Source organism: Leucopleurus acutus, assembly GCF_964270905.1.
Source record: "Leucopleurus acutus genome assembly, chromosome: 11".
Lineage (NCBI taxonomy): Eukaryota > Metazoa > Chordata > Mammalia > Artiodactyla > Delphinidae > Leucopleurus > Leucopleurus acutus.
In genome coordinates this window covers 29,630,996-29,649,934 of record NC_139152.1, presented here as the reverse complement: position 1 = coordinate 29,649,934, position 18,939 = coordinate 29,630,996, and the positions used below count along the sequence as shown (strand labels likewise).

The following is an 18,939-nucleotide window of genomic DNA, read 5'->3' as shown; positions in this document are numbered from 1 at the left end:
TTAAAAACAACAACAACAAACAAATGCAGATGTGGAATTAAAGAAATGGAGTCATTAAGAACCTATATGTGGAGTGATTCAGACCTGAGTTCACATCTGGAGCAAGCTACTCAATCTTGCTGAGCTTCAATTTTCTTTAAAGGAAACAACGTGGAAGATGATATCCACATGTAACCTGTGGTACACATGAAGGAGGGTAGTACAGTATATGATGCCTGGCACATCCTATGCATTTTCTAAAACTACTAGTAGTACTATTATTATTGTTACTTATTATACAATTTATTGTAGAAATTAACAGGGAGAGTATTAATAAATGTTAATACAGTGCTAAGTGTCACATTTATGATCTCAACTAATTATTTGTTGATTCAACAAACATTCCACATATCAGAAAATAACCTGTTAGTGTGTGTGTATATATATATATATATATATATATATATATATATATATATTTTTTTTAACAGAAGAAAAGAAACCCTGAGGCTTAGAAAGTGTAAACAATGTACCAAAAGTCACTCATTTAAGAGGTAATGGAATATTATTCAGCCTTAAAAAAAATGAAGGAGATCCTTTCATTTGTGACAATATAGATGAAACAGGAGTGCATTATGCTGATGAAATAAGCCAGACAAGATAAATACGAATGATATCATTTATATAGGGAATCTAAAAAGAAAAAAAGCCACACTCATAGAAACAGAGTAGAAAACTGGTTGCCAGGGGCTGGGGTGTGGGTGGGGAGAAGGGGGGAAGACTGGTAAAAGGGTACAAACTTTCAGCTGCAGGATGAATAAGGTCTGAGGATCTACTGTATAACATAGTTACTACAGTCAATAATACTGTATTGTATAACTAACATTTTCTGAGAGAATAGAACTTAAGTGTTCTCACCAAAAAAAGAAAAAAAGGAAAAAGGTGTCATGAGCTGTTAGATGTATTAATTAACGTGATGGGAAGGATCCTTTTACAACAGATATGTATATCAAATCATCATGATATACTCTTTGACTATCTTACAATTTTGTCAATTATACCTCAATAAAACAGAAAAAAAAGAGGTAATAAAGATGAGACTCCAATCCAGGATTATCCAGCTCAAAAAACTACACTCTTAACCATTACAATATAGTATCCATCCATATGTTGTAACTGTAAAATGCTTAACACAAAGGAAACGTTAAATAAATGGTGTTTATTCTAACTCTAATGCTTACTAGATATTAGTTATGTGGTATGCTTTACATCTAACTACAAGGGTATAAGGTGCAAATTCTTGCTACAGAACATAAAAGCCCCTGTGGTACCCTGTAGGATAAACACAGTACCTGTAAATCTCTCATCTCTCAACCCAGAGTCTCCTCAAGTTGGAGGTCTTTACCCCCTTTATAATGTGGGAATAATGCCTTTCCCACATTTGCACTGGGCATGAAAATCCATACTTCCAGGTGTATACTGAACCTCCACTTAGCTCCTCGTCACCTTGGCATCACCAGACCAAAGATCATTTATTCCATTAATATAAATGATGTAGGGATAGAAGTACAGAATATACAGAGAGTGTTGGAGGAATCCAAACAACAAGTCCTCCACTCTCAAAACAAATTTTAGAGTTCCAAAAGTAAAGAGCAATGTGTGGAAATAAAACTAAAAATGAAACTAACATCTACAATTAGCCAAGTATTTATTATGGGCCAGGCTACTTACTAGGCACTTGATAAACATTACAGCTCATCTTCCTGCAGTCCTTCAAAGCATATAATATTGTTTCTATTTCATAGAGAAGAAAATTGTATCTAAGCAGGTTAGTGATTAGCCCAAGACCACAGGGCTAGGCTGTAAGAAAAGAAGGCCAAGTTTCAGTGGTCAAAATGGTGATGGATGTTACAACTAGAAGATTACGGCTAATCAAATAAAAATATTCAAAACGGTCCTAATGTATTATTAGGATTTCTTTAGAATAACTTGGGTGCCTTAGTGAATACAGTAGTGGTAGGCACTACAGTCTCTTTAATTTGCTAATCATACAAATCTACTTTAACATTCTTGGTGACAAGGAGCTAACTACCGATAAGACAGCTTCTTCAGTTTTGGGGCTACTGCAGGGTGAAATGCCGGAACGTCTTACTGCCTGCAATGTTACCCAGTTCTACCAGGGGGAATAAAGCAGAACAAGTAGCCACTGTTCTTGACAAATGGATACAGTTTCAGTTTTTCAAAATATGAGTGTCAGATTCATTCATTCATTGTATCAGATAGATCTGTCAAATGGCTTTGCCCATTTACTAATGGATGGCACACTGCAGACACACGTTGGGTCAAAGGACTCAATGTCACCTCATTGATACTGTCATCAATATAATTTGTATTGGCATTTTGTCTCACCCTGACTTTAAGGACTATGTGAGGAGATCCAAGTCTCCAGACCGTGGACTGATCACCTCTACTTGACACAGTATTCTCTGCTCATTTCCAGAGGGGACCAAGGATGAGCTCTTGTACTTCTGAGTCTATTCACCCTACCTGGCAACACATACTACCTGGGCTGATTGGATCAAGCAGGAGCCCCAGAGTTTAAATTTCCAGCTGCATTGGAGGAAACAGAGGCTATGCCCCAATCCCATAACCCCTCACTTCTTACTGCTAGCCTATCCTAGGCTGTTCTTGCTGATAGGAGTACTTCATGCTAAAAATTAATTTTGCTTACCTGATGGCAGTCACACAACCTCAACTGCCATTTTTATAAATAAGGCAACCACCAATGGAGTGTGATTTAGGGTTTTTCCTTCTGTAGACCCTGCCTACCCTATAAAATCTCCCATTACTGCATCATGGAGACTATAATCCCTTTCCGAGGGAATAGATTCTTTCCAACCATAAGATGAAATAAGAACTTACATTTCTGTACTGCCCAAAAGGAAATAAATTGATTACAAAATGCAGGAGAATGACTGATTTTCCACATTTGTTGTGTTCATTAAAGGGTTTTTGAATAGACTTGACAGTATTAAAGAAGTTCAACACACACAAAATAAAAATTAATAAATGAAGAGAAAAAAATTGCATTTACAACAAACAAAATAAACACATTGATATATAAAAGGTTGTTATACATCGATGAAAAATGGATGTCATAAAGTCACAAACTAAAAAGTATTAACAGCCAATAAAGATATGAAAATATGTTCAACCTTGCTATTATTAATAAAAGAAATACAAATAAAATAATTCAGGTGCCATATTTTACTAACTAGAATGACAAAGTTTTAAAAAACTTGATAATACTGGTATTGATATTGATAATACTGGTACTGATGAGCGTGTGTAAGAAACCACACTGGATGTTAAATTCTTGGTAGAAATAAAAAGCACGGTAACCTTTCTGGAAGACAATATGTCAGTATGTACCAGAACTGACAACCAGCCATTCAAGTTCTAGAAGTCCATTCTAAGGAAATAAACAAATGCTCTAAGACATATGAACAGGGATGCTTGTCTCATTGTTTAGCAAAGCAAAACAGGAATAATCTGGTTAAGTAAATAATAGAATGCTGTTCAACCATTAAAAATGATGCTGCAGATTTTTATTAGGTGATGAGTAATCATACTTATATTACTAAATAAAAATGTTATAGAACTGTTTTATAGTTTGATATAATAATTAAAGGTATTTTATACTTGCATTGTATTTATATGCACCCCATCACAAAAAAGTTTCAAAAGATACCCTCAAAAATGTTACAGAGATGATTTATCAGAAATGGGATTTTGAGTTATTTTTCCTTTTTTCTTTAAATCCTTTCAATTTTGGAGTTTCTGCAATGAGCCTGTATTATTTTTACAATTAAAAATATTTAAATTTACAACAAAAGGATCTAAATTCCTCCAGTTTTCCATTTATTTTCCACCCTGGCTCAGGGTATTTGTGTAAAAAAAAAAAATCAGCTTATTTTCTCTTTTGTATCAATCTAAATTTACTTTTCATAAGTTAACTATTTTAGTCTGAAAAAGTTTCACACAGGAAAATTGTTAAGGTCTGAGTATTCTATTACCTTTAAAAGCACTGGAAACTTTGAAATTATTTCTTTCAGAATTTTCATATAATACTGAAAGGCGAGGGGGAGATAGAAAAATGAAGGGAAATAGATAGTAGTAGTCAACTTCAATTAAGAAAAAGCAACAAGAGGCAGTTTGTACTCTTTTGGTACGGCAGAAGCCCCATGTGTCAACTCATGCTAAAAAATGTATATATACACACACATATATATGTTTGTGTGTATTATATGTATATGTGACACACACACATAATTAATCCACAGTCTTAGGCTAATCACTCATTGTGGCAGAAACAACGAGCTGTTGACTACACTTTAATTAGCTCCTCCAGCCTGTAGAGGCATCACTAGGACCAAGATAGGAACAACATTCTCCATCTCCGCTTGCATCTGGGTATGGTTCTATCCCAAAGAACGTGACCAGAGGTGACCTGAAGAGTTTATGTCTGAAGGATAACGAGTTGATAATTGTAGCTTGCAGCTTCCTCTCTCCTTTCCTTTTTAGGACAAACGTAGAGCCACTTGATGAAGGTGGTGGGTCCCTGAATAACTGAGCAGAAAACTGACCCTCAGACCACCGAAGTCCATACTACACTCCTGAGCGAGTGAGAAATGAACTGTCCATGTGTTGCTCCACTGAGGTTTAAGGTCTATTATTTAGTGTTTAACTAACGCATTTTTTCTTTAAACCTCAGTTGCCTTCTCTGTAAAATAGTCTTTGAAAAGGATCCACTGTAAGTTTTTTCCATTGCTTATGTTTTTATCTTAGTTTTTAATTCTCAGAAACATTGCGCGCATTTTACCTTCTAAGTTAGTAAGTCTACTTTTTTTCCCACAAAGACGGGTTCTTCAAGTGATGGAGAAGTCATAGCAGACTGTTGCTTCAGTTTAAGATACGCATTCACATATGAGATGAGAAGGGTGAGGATCCAGAGAAACGCCTTTGACAGAGGGGAGTGAGAGCATACTGAAGAATGTTTAGTAATAAAGAATTCAGATGGGAGAAACGGATGGGTTACATCTAACAGATTTGCTCAAAGGAATTCTGGAAAGGCAAATATGTGAAAATGTATAGCAAAGACATGAAATGCCTTTTGGTCCCTAAATGGATTTCATTTCAAAGACGTGCATATTGCAAATACATGTACCATAACACTTCTCTGTCCACTTCTAGAATTTTCTAAAGCCTGACAGAACATCTGCAGAGAGAGGATGTCATTCCAAGATAATCGACTGCAAGTTACTAAATTAAGATAAAAATGTCCTTAACCTTGAACAGTTTTTAAAGAGATTTCAGAAGAAAGGAGCCCTCCAGAGGGTTGTATAACTATATAATTGTACCCTTTCTAAAAGGCTATTTACAGATACATAATGTTTCCCCTCCATTCTTTAAAGTAAAATATAGGATAAAAAAAATAGTTTGGGGGTAATATTTGTTTGGGACAGCAGGCACTGCTAATCAGTACCACTCTCTCCTTATTCCTTACTATCAGAGCCCTGGTTTAGGAGACCCCATTATCCTTAAGGCTAAGGTGGCCAGTTTAAAATCTGAGCTGATGAGATCTAAGTGCAAGTCTGCTGACCATCTGTGGTAAAAAATTTGCTCTCTGAGTTAGACACTGCCTTTTTTTTCTTACTTAATTTCTGTTTTTTTTCCTTTTCTTTCTTCCTGCCCAAATTGTTGGAACACTATTGGAGATTCTGGGGTCACTTTGAAGCTATGTGGACATGCTAGAGATGTGGAAGCTGGAAGAGCGAAGCAACCCAGTCCCCTGGTGATGCCCTTCAGCAGCTGGACTAACGCTAGAGGGACTATCTCCAAACTTCCTGCTACCCGTGGAAAGTAAGGTAAATCACTCATTCACGTTCTGTTACCTACTAACTGATCCAGAACTCTAACCTCAGGGTTCTAGAACCCTTCTCAGTATCCCATAGTCATACTCATGTTCCGGACTCCTGATCATCAGACTTGCTTATAGCAGATGTATGGGGAGGGTGGGCTCTTCTGGAAGCCCTCGTACTTCCTCCCCTACCCCCACCACACACAAATAATGATCTTTATGTCCACTCATCCTTCTATCTACACTCAGAGGCCAGGGCCCCCAGGAAGGCTTCACCAACAACCCTTTACTCCTCTCTACATGCAGAAAGGGTAGAGGTGTGGGCTCTGGAATCAGACTTCCTAGACTTGAATTCTTAATCTGTTACTTACCAGTTTAGGACGTGGGCAAAGTAGTTACCTTCTCTGGACACCCCTGTAAAAGAGGAACACTAAGCAGCACCCATGTACCTTACTGAAAGGATTAAATGAGCAAATGCAGGTAAAGTTCTTGTAATTTTTTCTCGGGTCAATCAATTCTAGCTGCTATTGTTACCTTTGACTAATTTAGGGCAGAGTCCCTTTGCCCTCCTTTGGTTCTCTGGGCCCGTCTCATTCACAACACACACAACCGCATACTGCAGAGTTTTGAAAGGTGGTTCTCAAAATGTGGTCCCTGGGCCAGCAATATCAGCCACACCTGGGAACTGGTTAGAACTCTGGCACTGGAGCCCAGCAATCTGTGTTTTAACAATATTCTCAGGCAAATCTGATGCACACTAAAGGTTGACAACAACTGAGAACATCTGTCTCAGACTCTCCTGGAGGCATTCACCAAAAATAGAGTTACAGGACCTTACACCTGACCAGCTGGAGAAGGGGTCTAGTAATTGCCCTGGTTATCATGCTTGTCATGATTTTTCAGCACATAAAATGTTTGAGAATCACTGCCATTTTGAATGTGTGTTTCATTTGTCTGTTTTTCCAGTGGACTTTACTTCCTTGCAAGGAAGGTTTGTGAAGATTTGTTGCTGTTGTTTGCATTATTAGTTTTATTATGCTAATTCTAGAATCTCTGGTGCATAGTGCAATCTCAGGCAGGAAGTAGTGGCTCATTAAAACAGGTATCCCAAAAGTCTTAGTAGAACTTCAAGATTAATTCCTTCAGGAAGAGGTAAAATTGCCATTAGATGCAGATGATATGATACTATATATAGAAAACCCTAAAGACTCTACATGAAAACTACTACAACTGATAAACGAATTCAGCAAGGTAGCAGAATACAAGATTAACATACAGATATTGGTTGCATTTCTTTATACCAACAATGAAATATCGGAAAGGGAATGTAAAAAAACAATGCCTTTTAAAATCACAACCCCAAAAATAAAATACTTAGGAATAAACCTCACCAGGAAGGCAAAAGACTTATACGCTGAGAACTGTAAGACATTAATAAAGGAAAGTGAAGATGATTCAAAGAAATGGAAAGACATCTCATGTTCTTGGGTTGGAGGAATTAATATTGTTAAAATGCTCATACTACCCAAAGCAATCTACAGATTTAATGCGATCCCTATCAAATTATCCATGACATTTTTCACGCAATTAGAACAAATAATCCTAAAATTCATACAGAACCATAAAAGACCCAGAATTGCCAAAGCAATCCTGAAGAAAAAGAACAACGTTGGAGGCATAGCCACCCCAGACTCAGACAGTACTCCAAAGTCACAGTAATCAAAACAGCATGGTATTGGCACAAAAACAGACATATGGATCAATGGAACAGAATACAGAGCCCAGAAATAAACCCACACACCTCAGTTAATCTTTGACAATTAATCTCTGACAAAGGAGGCAAGAATATATAATGGGAAAGAGACAGGCTCTTCCGCAAGTGGTGTTGGTAAAGTTGGACAGCCTTATATAAACCAGTGAAGTTAGAACACATCCTTTCACCATACACAAAAATAAACTCAAAATGTCTTAAAGACTTAAACATAAGACATGACACCATAAAACGTCTAGAAGAGAACAGAGGCAAAATATTCTCTGACATAAATCATACCAATGTTTTCTTAGGTCAGTCTCTCAAGACAATAGAAATAAACATGAAAATAAACAAAGGGGACCGAATCAAACTTACAAGCTTTTGCACAGCAAAAGAAACCATAAACAAAATGAAAAGACAACCTACAGAATGGGAGAAAATATTTCCAAATGATGCGACCAGAAAGGGCTTAATTTCCAAAATATACAAACAGCTCATACAACTTGATGACAATAAAAGCAAACAACCCAATCAAAAAAATAGGCAGAAGACTTAAAGAGACATTTCTCCAAAGAAGAAATACAGATGGCCAATAGGCACATGAAAAGATGCTCAACACTGCCAATTATTAAAGAAATGCAAATCAAAACTACCATGAGGTACCACCTCACACCAGTCAGAATGGCCATCATTAAAAAGTCTACAAATAACATATGCTGGAGAGGGTGTGGAGAAAAGGGAACCCTCCTTCAACACTGTTGGTGGGAACGTAAGTTGGTGCAGCCACTGTGGAAAACAGTGTGGAGGTTCCTCAGAAAACTAAAAATAGACCTACCATATGATCCAGCAATCCCACTCCTGGGCGTATATCCAGACCAAACTATAATTCAAAAAGACACATTCACCCTGATCTTCACAGCAGCAATATTCACAATAGCCAAGACATGGAAACAACCTAAATGTCCATCAACAGATGAATGGATAAAGACGAGGTGGTACATATATACAATGAAATACTACTCAGCCATAAAAAAGAATGAAATAATGCCATTCGCAGCAGCAACATGGATGCAACTAGAGATTATCATACTAAGCAAAGTAAGTCAGAAAGAGAAAGACAAATACCATGATACCACTTATATGTGGAATCTAAAATATGACACAAATGAACCTATCTATGAAACAGAAACAGAATCAGAGACATAGAGAATAGACTGGTGGCTGCCAAGGGGGAAGCAGGTGGGAGAGGGATGAACTGGGAGTTTGGGATTAGCAGATGCAAACTGGTATATATAGATTGGCTAAACAACAAGGTCCTACTATATAGCACAGGGAACTATATTCAATATCCTGTGATAAACCATAATGGAAAAGAATATGAAAAAGAATGTATATACATATGTATAACAGAGTCACTTTGCTGTACAGCAGTAATTAACACAACGCTGTAAACCAAGTATACTTCAATAAAAAATAAGTTAATTAATTTTTTAAAGAGATTACTTCCTTCAGAAGAACAAGTACTACACATTCACAAAAAAAGTACCCTTTGAAAGTTTAAATTTTTGAATTTCTTTGCCACTTCCTTAGTTTTGATCATCTTGGACAATATATTTTTAATATTGACTTTTAAAAAGAATTGTGTTTCAGTGTTTGCTATCCCTTAGAGAGACAGAAACAGATAAGTACAACTAAATACTTACTTTTCAAAAGTCTCAAAAGTATAAGGGAAATGAAAGTAATTATATCTTCAAATGATTTGGGGGTATGTTTCTAATTTCATACTTCTGATGCGATTAAAGATTAAAACTGTATTAAGACATTTGAGACATGCCGCATTGGTATTAAATGAATTTAATTTTGTGTAAAGTGGTAGAAATATTTCTTCAGCAAACATACCTGCAGATATAAAATCACAACCATAAATCTACAAAAAAGCAAGCTATTGAATGAAATCTGATTGGTTATTTCCCTGCAGTATGGATCTGCTAATAATTTAATTTACTACTTGCTAACAGAAGCCAAAATTTAAATATACATATATATATGTGTGTGTGTATATATATATATCTTCAATGTTAAATCATTCATATATATGAACAAGGATACATACACATATATAACAATTGTTCATACATATATATATATATATATATATATATATATATATATATACAATTTAAATTAAAGAAAGTACATCCGGTGGCCTATTTTTTCCCCCCGATTTCTAAAGAACACCATATTCTATTCTAGGCAGTGGAATGTCAATCCACCTTAAGGGTTGTTCAATGAGCATATCTGAGAAACCACTGGTTTAGCCAATGATGTACTTATTGAGGGAGGCCCTAGTGCCACTGTCAAGAGCTTATCCACAGGAGAGATAAGAAGGTACTTGTTTGGTTTGTGAAAAGAAGGAGTAGTGAGGAATGGCAGGTAGCTGCAGGCTGATGACACGTGATGTCCATATATATGTAGAACCAACACACCCATAATTGCACCCATTTTCCATACCCAAATCCAAAACCTTTATATCATTAATCCCAGGCAAAAATGGTAAGATTCATGTGTGTTACTATCCCACGGCTTCAAGATGCCTACAAACTCATATGAGTATGTCTTAGTTTTATCAGTGGAGGACAAACCAGGCTTCTATCACCAAGCCCCATTCCATAACAGGCAAACCAGTCCAAGACTTCTCTGAGTGCTGCAGGAGAGTCTATGGAAGGGGCGCTCACTCCACTGTGATGCCTAAAATGCCTTTGCACAGAGCAAACATTCAATACATGCTGAGTGAATGAATGAGTGAACTGGTGTCATAAAACAGGCTTATTTCAGGGAAATTCCATTCAACAGGCTGGCATTCCTTCCTACCCATCTTAACTGTTAAGATTGCCATCAGACAAAAATTTAATTATAAAACGTTAGAGCTGAGGAAATTTTAGAAACTATCTACTCTCCAGAGGTATACAACTTTAATTTAGTGGTAAAAATCACTAGGAGTGATTTAGGAGTCTATCAGACCTGAGTCCAAATTCCACATCTACCATATTTTCGTGAGCAAATAACTACTTCTGAGGCTCTGTTCCATGTATGCATTACGGGATATCATAATAATACATACATTAATTGTATGACTATCAGGGGATGAAATGACACAATCCATTTGCCATGGTCGGCTAAGTAATTTGCACCAAGTAAGCACTCAAGACATTAGCCAATATTAATAGCGGAGAGATGAAAACAAAACTCTGGGACTGATGCCTACCCTAGCGGCCCCAGTGGTCATAATGACTTTCTTCCATTCAGCCTGCTCTCTTCTCACTACGACTAAGGAAGAGAAGATGAACAAATTAGGAATAACAATTTGAAAATGGTATTATACTCCCTGAATGAATGGAATTATAATAAAATGATTCATGAGTTCTGCAGAAATATGATGAGACTTTAGATCTTTATGTTAGTTCTCTACAAAACCAATTTATGGCCCTAAGATGCACCTTCCCACCCAGCCCCATCCTTACCAGGATCAAATATCATTGTAAATGGAAAAGTCAACAACACATAATCAACAAGCTAAGTTACAAGCCAGTGAAGTCTCGGAGGTTTGATAGAGAAAATTCAGATTTATCATTATATGTAAAAATAAGATGATATGAAGAACTCAATCTAAAAAATATTACCTGGAGATCTATAATCTCTACAATAGTGCTATAAAAAGTAAAGAGCCAGAAATCTATTTAGATGGTTTTCCTTATAAGAAAGCACTTTCTGTATAACTTTTAATGTACTATTGATGAGAACAATTCAACAAAATTCAAATAAATACCTGCAGATGTCCTACAAGAAGAAAAGAACAGAGTTAGATGTGACAGGGGATAACTGGACTTCAGGATGAGTAAGACCCTATACTTGACCTCAATAAATTAACGTGAAATACAGTGGATGAGTCATGCACAGAATGTCAGAATTCTAAAAGGCCAAGCTAAGTACCAAAAGGAACATGTGGGGACTCTTAAGAAGGAAATAAAATATTGGTTAGTTGATTCCGAAAAGGCAGAAGGGAGTAGGTTCCCTTTGGCTGCTCTTTGAAGAGATCACTTCCTTTCCCCCCTAGTCCTGAGGCTAGGGTGGCATGGGCAATAGAGGAATGTGGGGACTGAGAATCATTTCTACTCTCACCAGAGTGGCTGGAAGCAGATTTTCTTACCAGGATGTAGTAGTATGCTAATATTTAAGGGTTCTTGAGGTCAGAGAGAAGGGTTTGAATACTCCGGCTCCATCTCTTGCTGTGGGTCAAGTTTCTTACCTTTCCAACACCTTGGCGTCTTCATCTGAAAATTGGGGATGATGATAATGTCTCCCACCTGAGTGTGAGAACTATATGCTATAGTGCATACGCAGGGCTAAATTTGGTGCCTGGCAAACAGAAAGTGCTCAGTACGGCAGGCCAGTGTAGTGACAATAAAGGCAAAGATGATGGGGGTAGTGCCGGTGTTGCTTCTGCCCCCAGAACAGGCTCTGACTGGGAGAGAGTTAAAGCACCTTTGGGTTCATGGGGGTTTATATATAAGCAACGGTTGATCAATGTGAGCTGGTTGTCCAAATGATTATGTGCAATCTAAAAAAAAAATGGGCCTCGGATCTGCTCAGCTACTTAATAATATTAGCAGCGGTAGTAGTCAAAGAAGCTAAATTTTATTAAGTGTTTATATGCCAAACAACGTGCTGAACGTTTTAAAAGGATTTACTCACTTATTACAACGAGGCTATACGCTAGGTCCTGATAATGTTACTCGTCTCTTTCAGATGTTGACTGAGCCTCAGACGGGTTACAAAAGCACCTAAGATCCCGTTGTCAGTACATGACGGAAATGAGTTCAAATCCAGCCTGTCTGACTTGTTCTTAATCACTAAGGTATGAAATTAAGCATGTTGCCCTTTGCCTGATTCTCCTTCTGAGGGCTCAATATTTCACTTAGCTCTCTGAGTGCAGAAGAGAGAAAATTCTCTCTCCTTGACCCAACTTGGCATCAATATCCAACTCCCCTTCTCAAAATGGGTTGCTTCAATGAGCAGCAATGAATGCCGGGTCGTGGACCAGTCACCTTGATGACTAAGAGTCAGATACTAGGGAAAGAAAATGCTCTGTGACAAACCTACCCTTGTACAGAAACAAGACAGAAATGGGGGGACAGGGCAGAAGATAATGGAATAAGGCATAGGAAAAATAGCACCTGGCATCGTGATAGTAATAATAATAATAGTAGTAGTAGTAGTAATAGTAATAATAATAGACTTTACTATGCTCTAGGCATTGTATTAAGTGCTTGGTGTAAGTGACTTCATTTTAACATTGAAAACAAGTCTATGGGGATGAAATATTATTAACATCATTTTATAGGCAGGAGTATTGAGGTTCAGGTAATCAGGTAAATTGCCCAAGCTCATATGGTTAGCAAGTGGAAAGCAGAGATTTGAACCAGCACCTACACTCCTAACCATTATGCTATAACCATTATGCTGAAGACATAAGAATTCCAATGGTCTTTCCCCATAACCCACTCCTGCACTCCAGACTTAAATAGTCCAAGATCAAGAGAGAGCAAGCTTGGAGTTGCCACTCTTCAGTGAGTGTCAATCATTTCAAAACAGTGTATTTGCTAACAAGATGCAGGTCCTGTGATAATCTTCTCAACCAGGTATCAAGAAACAGGAAGCAAAGATTCAAGTAACAGTATGTTCCTACTTACGAGGAAGGTGGGACAGCATAGTTGACACTGGGCTTAACTGTTCTGGAAAACGTGGTCCCAGTAGGCATACACGCTGGTACATTTTCCCCACCTACCAAATACAAAAGAAGTATTTCATTTCCATGTTGCTCTTCAAAGTTCCACCTCATTCGTGCCTGTCATTCATCCTCTGGCCTCTTCCTGTCTCCATTTCTGTACAGAAAGGTGCTGAGCCTCTGCTCTCGGATACGAAAAGGGTGTGTTAGGAGAGGGAGCCATGGTACCTCAATGTCTTTTTTTTTTTTCATCTTAATTCTATTATGCCAACTCCACTGAACTTAATTAGAGTGAATACAGAATTACACAATTACCCTCTGTTCTATTCTTCAGATGTTATATTTTGATAACATTTACGACATGCTGCTCTCCCCTCGAACACCAGATGAACACTAGAAATGGATGTGTGTTGACATAAAATCTGTTATAATTACAATTAAAGTATAGCTTACATAATGATAGTGTTAACATAAAATTATAGATGTGTAGAGACAACGTGGTCATGCATTTTTTAGTATAAGTACCTGCTTAGACCAATATCTGTTAGCGGAATGAAGATGGAAGAGAATTTTGGTTAAGCCACAAAGGCTGTTTAAGGACTTGCAGATAGCTAAGGGGAACTCAAAGACCAGTAAGATAATATTTCCCCTGCCATGTTTTCGATTGCAAAGTGAAGGGAAGATGTGAAAGTAAGTACCCCTATGGAAATTACAAGACAAGTACATTTTTTTCCTTGAATACCTGGGTAAATGCTTAAATTCTAATGTATATCAGTGATGCAAATTTTCAACTGAGTTTGATAAATCATAAAATAATAATTATACATATATGTATATAAAACTGCATGGAACTAGACAGTTCAGAAGTACTTCTAATTAAAGAGGTACCCTATGACAACTAACTTAAACCTTACAAAATATGGTTCCAAGTACCCTATCAGAGTGAAAAGTAGGAGACTGAAAGGTTTATTGTACATGTTTGTAGTCATGGTGTCTTAACTAAAACTACTGTGTCACAAATACTACTAAAATAATTGTGACATTTTATTCACTTTTACTGCAAACAACAAAACAAACTATAGGTATTTTTTCATTTCAGGTAATTATTTTAGCTAACAGTTATTAAATGTTTTGAGAAGACAGAGCGCTAATTGCATTACTTCATTTTATCTTTAAAATAGCGCTTCCATGTAATTATTCTTAATATCTCCATTGTATTAAAGTGTATCTCTAGTTTAGACCTTTCTTCAGAACTGCAGACTTGTGTATCCAACTGTGTACTCAGCATCTCTACTTGGACGTCACGAAAACATCTCAAATCTTATACCTCCAAAACTGGTCTTTAATCCCCCAAACATGCTCTACCCCAAACTTTTTCCATCTTAGGTGACAGTAACCACACCTTTCCAGTTCCCCAGGCCCTAAATCTCAAATTCACCCTTGACCCCCTCTTCCTTTCCATTCTTGCATTCAATCTACCACGAAATGCTGTCACAACCTTCCCAATGTGCCACTTCTGAGAATTACCAGCCGCTAGCAGCCTGGTGCAGGCCACCAACATAGACCCCGAGGGTCCTGTAGTCGCCTCCCGAGATTCTCCCTGACTCCACTCTCTCCCCACATCCTCAAGGCCACAGATAGAGTTGTGCTTTTCAAACAAGAGACAGTTCATGCCACACTTCGGCTAAAATCCTGCCCCTGGCTGCCTACATTTAGAGTAAAAGACACAATGCATGTGATGGCCTCCCAGGACTTACCCAATCCATCCCATCACATATCCGACCTCCAGCCCTCCTGCTGTCTCTTCCTCCCCACTGACTAAGTCAGCCAGGGTGGCCTCCTTGATATTCCTCCAAGCTGCCCGGCATATTTCTGCCTTAGAGTTTTGGCAGAAAACTCTGGCAGAGATGGAGGATTCTGGTTATTCTTGCCCCCAGGGAGTGGTCTCCCCATCATACATTCTGACAACTCCCTCACTTCAAGTCTTTGCTCAAATGTCAACTTATAAAGTCCACCCTGACTACCCTATTTAAAATCAGAACCTACCTGTACACTTCTCCAGCACTCCCAACCCAAGCCTCTTCAGTGAGCTTCACATCCTTTTCCTTATCCCGTAGCGTCCATCAACTTGTGACAAAGCATAGAATTTATTTATAACATCCGTTTCCACACGAGAGTGTAAGGAGGGAGAAAGCATGCAAGAAGGAGCAAGCAGGCAAAGGCTCTTGTCTGATTTATTCATTGATACGTCCAAGCATAGAGAACAGGAAGATCCTTGATAAATAGTCCTGAAAAAGATACAGATGAGGAAACTAGTAGTAAAGCTCAGAAAGTTAAGTAACTTCATCAAGGTTCTAGAGCTGGAAGAGGGTCACAGTAGAATTCACACTTGGGGATGTCTAACTTCAAATCTCTTAGCCTCTCTGCTATCTTTTTTTTCTTCTTTGCGGTACGCGGGCCTCTCACTGTTGCAGCCTCTCCCGTTGCGGAGCACAGGCTCCGGATGCGCAGGCTCAGCAGCCATGGCTCACAGGCCCAGCCGCTCCGCAGCATGTGGGATCTTCCCGGATCGGGTCACGAACTCTCAACCACTGCGCCACCAGGGAAGCCCCTCTCTGCTATCTTAAGTCCATGCAATTCAGGATTTGTTTTAATCAGTGCCATGGAAATTCTCACTCCACTGAATAGGATCACTGAAGTGTTCTCTGTCTAGATTTATATATGTATTTTCCATTTAAACAAAGGAAACAGAAGAGGGCAATTCATCATGGGTTATTGCGGTAGTTTTACAGCAATTTTAGCAATAATGACATTTAAGTAATAGTGATATTTAATGATAGCATAATAATAATAAAATAATAGCTCTTAAATGTATTGAAGACGAATCGCATGCTAAACTCGGTGCTAAAATATTTCCATGTATATTTTGTGCAAAATCCTTATGAATATTCTATCAGATGAGCTTTATGTGTAACTCCACCAGGCATACTTCTCTTATTCCGCTTTCAAAGATAAGGAAATTGATGAGAAGTGTGGTAACCATTTAATCAAGATGAGACTGGTAATAAGTTGTGAGTATGAATTTAAATTCAGGTCTAACTCCAGAATTTGATTCTCAATCCATACATGAAAATTCTGATAATTCCTTTGATAAGGGTATGGTCTATGTTCTCTCCTGGAAAACATCCCCCATTATGTCTGCCTGTGCTCATACCTTCAGAACACAGTCAAGTTTGAAACATGATAAAAATGTTTAAATAGTGTGCTTTAATAAATGGAAATATCTTCATCTAAACAATAACAGAAAAAGGCAGGCTGAGCCCTTTGAAGTGGCTTCGTTGCTATCTTCCATCCAGAACAAGAGAAGGAATCAACAGCTGCAGAGTAAAGAAAGCATGAAACCCAGAGATGGAGGATTCTGTAAATGACCAATTACAAGACTATTAAGCCACACTTTCATAGCAAGAGGCAAAATATTCCATTAAACTGAAAATTCTTCTACCCCTCACTCCAAGGCCCACACAAACATTAATGTTGCATTTATTAGGATGTATTTCCTGTGCTCTATCAACTTGACTTTCAGCAACTGTATTAATACAATCCTTTCGCTTTGCACATATATCTGAATGATGGATTCCATTACTGGAGTTTTGTAGAAAGAGTGGAGTGAATGAAGTAAAGTTTGGGAAGAGCCATCATAATCCATAATGATGGGCACTGAATCAGGACAAGAAGAAACCTCTCTTCTCATTTATTTGAATGAAAATTCTACTGTATATTTATTGCCTCTGTACAGGGCCATCTGTTGAATAGTGGAAAACAAGCATCTTTCATTTGGAGGTAGGATTTGTGTGCTCAAGTTTCTATGGGCCTGCAGAATTAATCTTGTTTGAGAAATGAAATAAAATGTAATTTCTTACTGTAAGTAGATGTGGTTAAGCAACTGGCAACTTTGATGTCTTTAAATCACTGCAGTTTCAGGGTAGGCAAATCTATAATTATTTCAAGCACTTCTTTATTGGTGCAACAATTGAGCAGTGTACATGGTGGTCAACAACCTGGGCATTGTCAGACGACTCCAAGTTTGAATCTAGACTTTGCCACTCACCAGCTATGTGACTTTCAGCTATGAGAATCACTTTCTTCAGCTTTACAGTGTGGATTATTATATGCCCTTTGCAGAACTACTGTAAGAACTAAATGTATATGGGCACAGTGGCCCATAGTAAGGGCTCAAATTAGTACTGTGGTCACTACTAGTAGCATTGAGAAGAAATTAGAACTTCTATTCTCATAAAGTGGGATATGTGTCCCTTTATCATTGTAATTTCATATCATTTTACTTTTGACCTTATAATTTAATAGCTCGATCCAAGAAACATTTAGCAGTAAATATAATTGAAAGAAGATTACCTGTCAAACATGAAATACTGTAGCATCAAGTGTGCTGGCACAATACTCTTCTCAGATAATTAACCTGTAAACATATGTTATTGTCTTCTTTTTAATTAAGCACATTGAACATATATATTTACTGTGCCAATTGGCGAAAGGTCCATTAATTAATCAGTCTAACTATATGCTGCATAAACGTCTTCTAAACATAATCGTATATGTATTTTATTTGTTGGGAAAATGTGTTTGAGATTGTTCTTTTCTGCCTATTTAAAGTAAAAGAGGGTGAGAAGTAGAGTTAGGCTTAATGTACTTTGTACTCCATTATGCCATGAAAATGCTTCTGTGCCCTGGAGACAACAACAAAAGATTTGCTTTAATGACAAGAATCAAGTATGTTCTAAAGCTTCCAGGTAGGAGGCGTATAGGTTGCAGTTTATATCAGAAGTCTTTGCTCTCTCTCTCAACTGCGTCTAGATGGGAAAGATGTGGTCACAAATGCTTCAAGGTGACATAGTAAATGTTGGAAAAGAGGGGGGTAGGAGGCTGAGTTTTGAATATCTCAAACCTGAGCTAGAAGGATTTTATTTAAAGAAAATAGCAGATATTATTTTTCACTTAAGGAATGCCACTCAGCAAACCTGACATTAATGTAGGAAATTAGCTCTTTTAGCTATGATGCTTTCAAATGCACATGGCTGAAAACAAATTCAAAATAGTCAAAGGAAATTTAAAAACAAAAACCAAACAACAACAACAACCTCAACAAACAAGTACTAGAAATTCAGGGGTGCAGCCATATTCAGATACAGTTGGATCTGGAAGTTCCAGAGTATCAGCAGGGTTCCAGCTCTCTCTCCATCGCTCAGCCCTGCTTACCTCTGCAAGACTTTATTTTACAGAAAGTCTCTTCTTGTGCTGGATGGTAACTGGGAGTCCCAGAGTCGTATCTCCCCAGCTTAGAAATTCCAGAGAGAAAAGACAATTCTTCCATTTTTCTCTGAGAGAAAAGTCCTGGGGAGGAGTCTGATAGACTTAGCTGAGGTCAGATGCCTACCCATGAGCCAATCACCTGCTTTACTGGAGTTCAGTCCCTGGGAGACTCAT

General features: G+C 37.7%; 1 protein-coding gene across 1 annotated transcript in view; it reads right to left on the bottom strand.

Annotated features, from left to right (window-relative positions):
- LOC309968327 (uncharacterized protein) overlaps positions 1-18,939 on the bottom strand; it is a gene marked incomplete at its 5' end in the record, with an annotated part of 42,880 nt that overhangs the window by 9,198 nt on the left and 14,743 nt on the right. The window contains 2 exons of the mRNA XM_082849532.1: positions 6,271-6,313; positions 13,403-13,493. Coding sequence (XP_082705658.1) covers positions 6,271-6,313; positions 13,403-13,493 — 134 coding nt within the window. The remainder of the gene's footprint in view (positions 1-6,270; positions 6,314-13,402; positions 13,494-18,939) is intronic.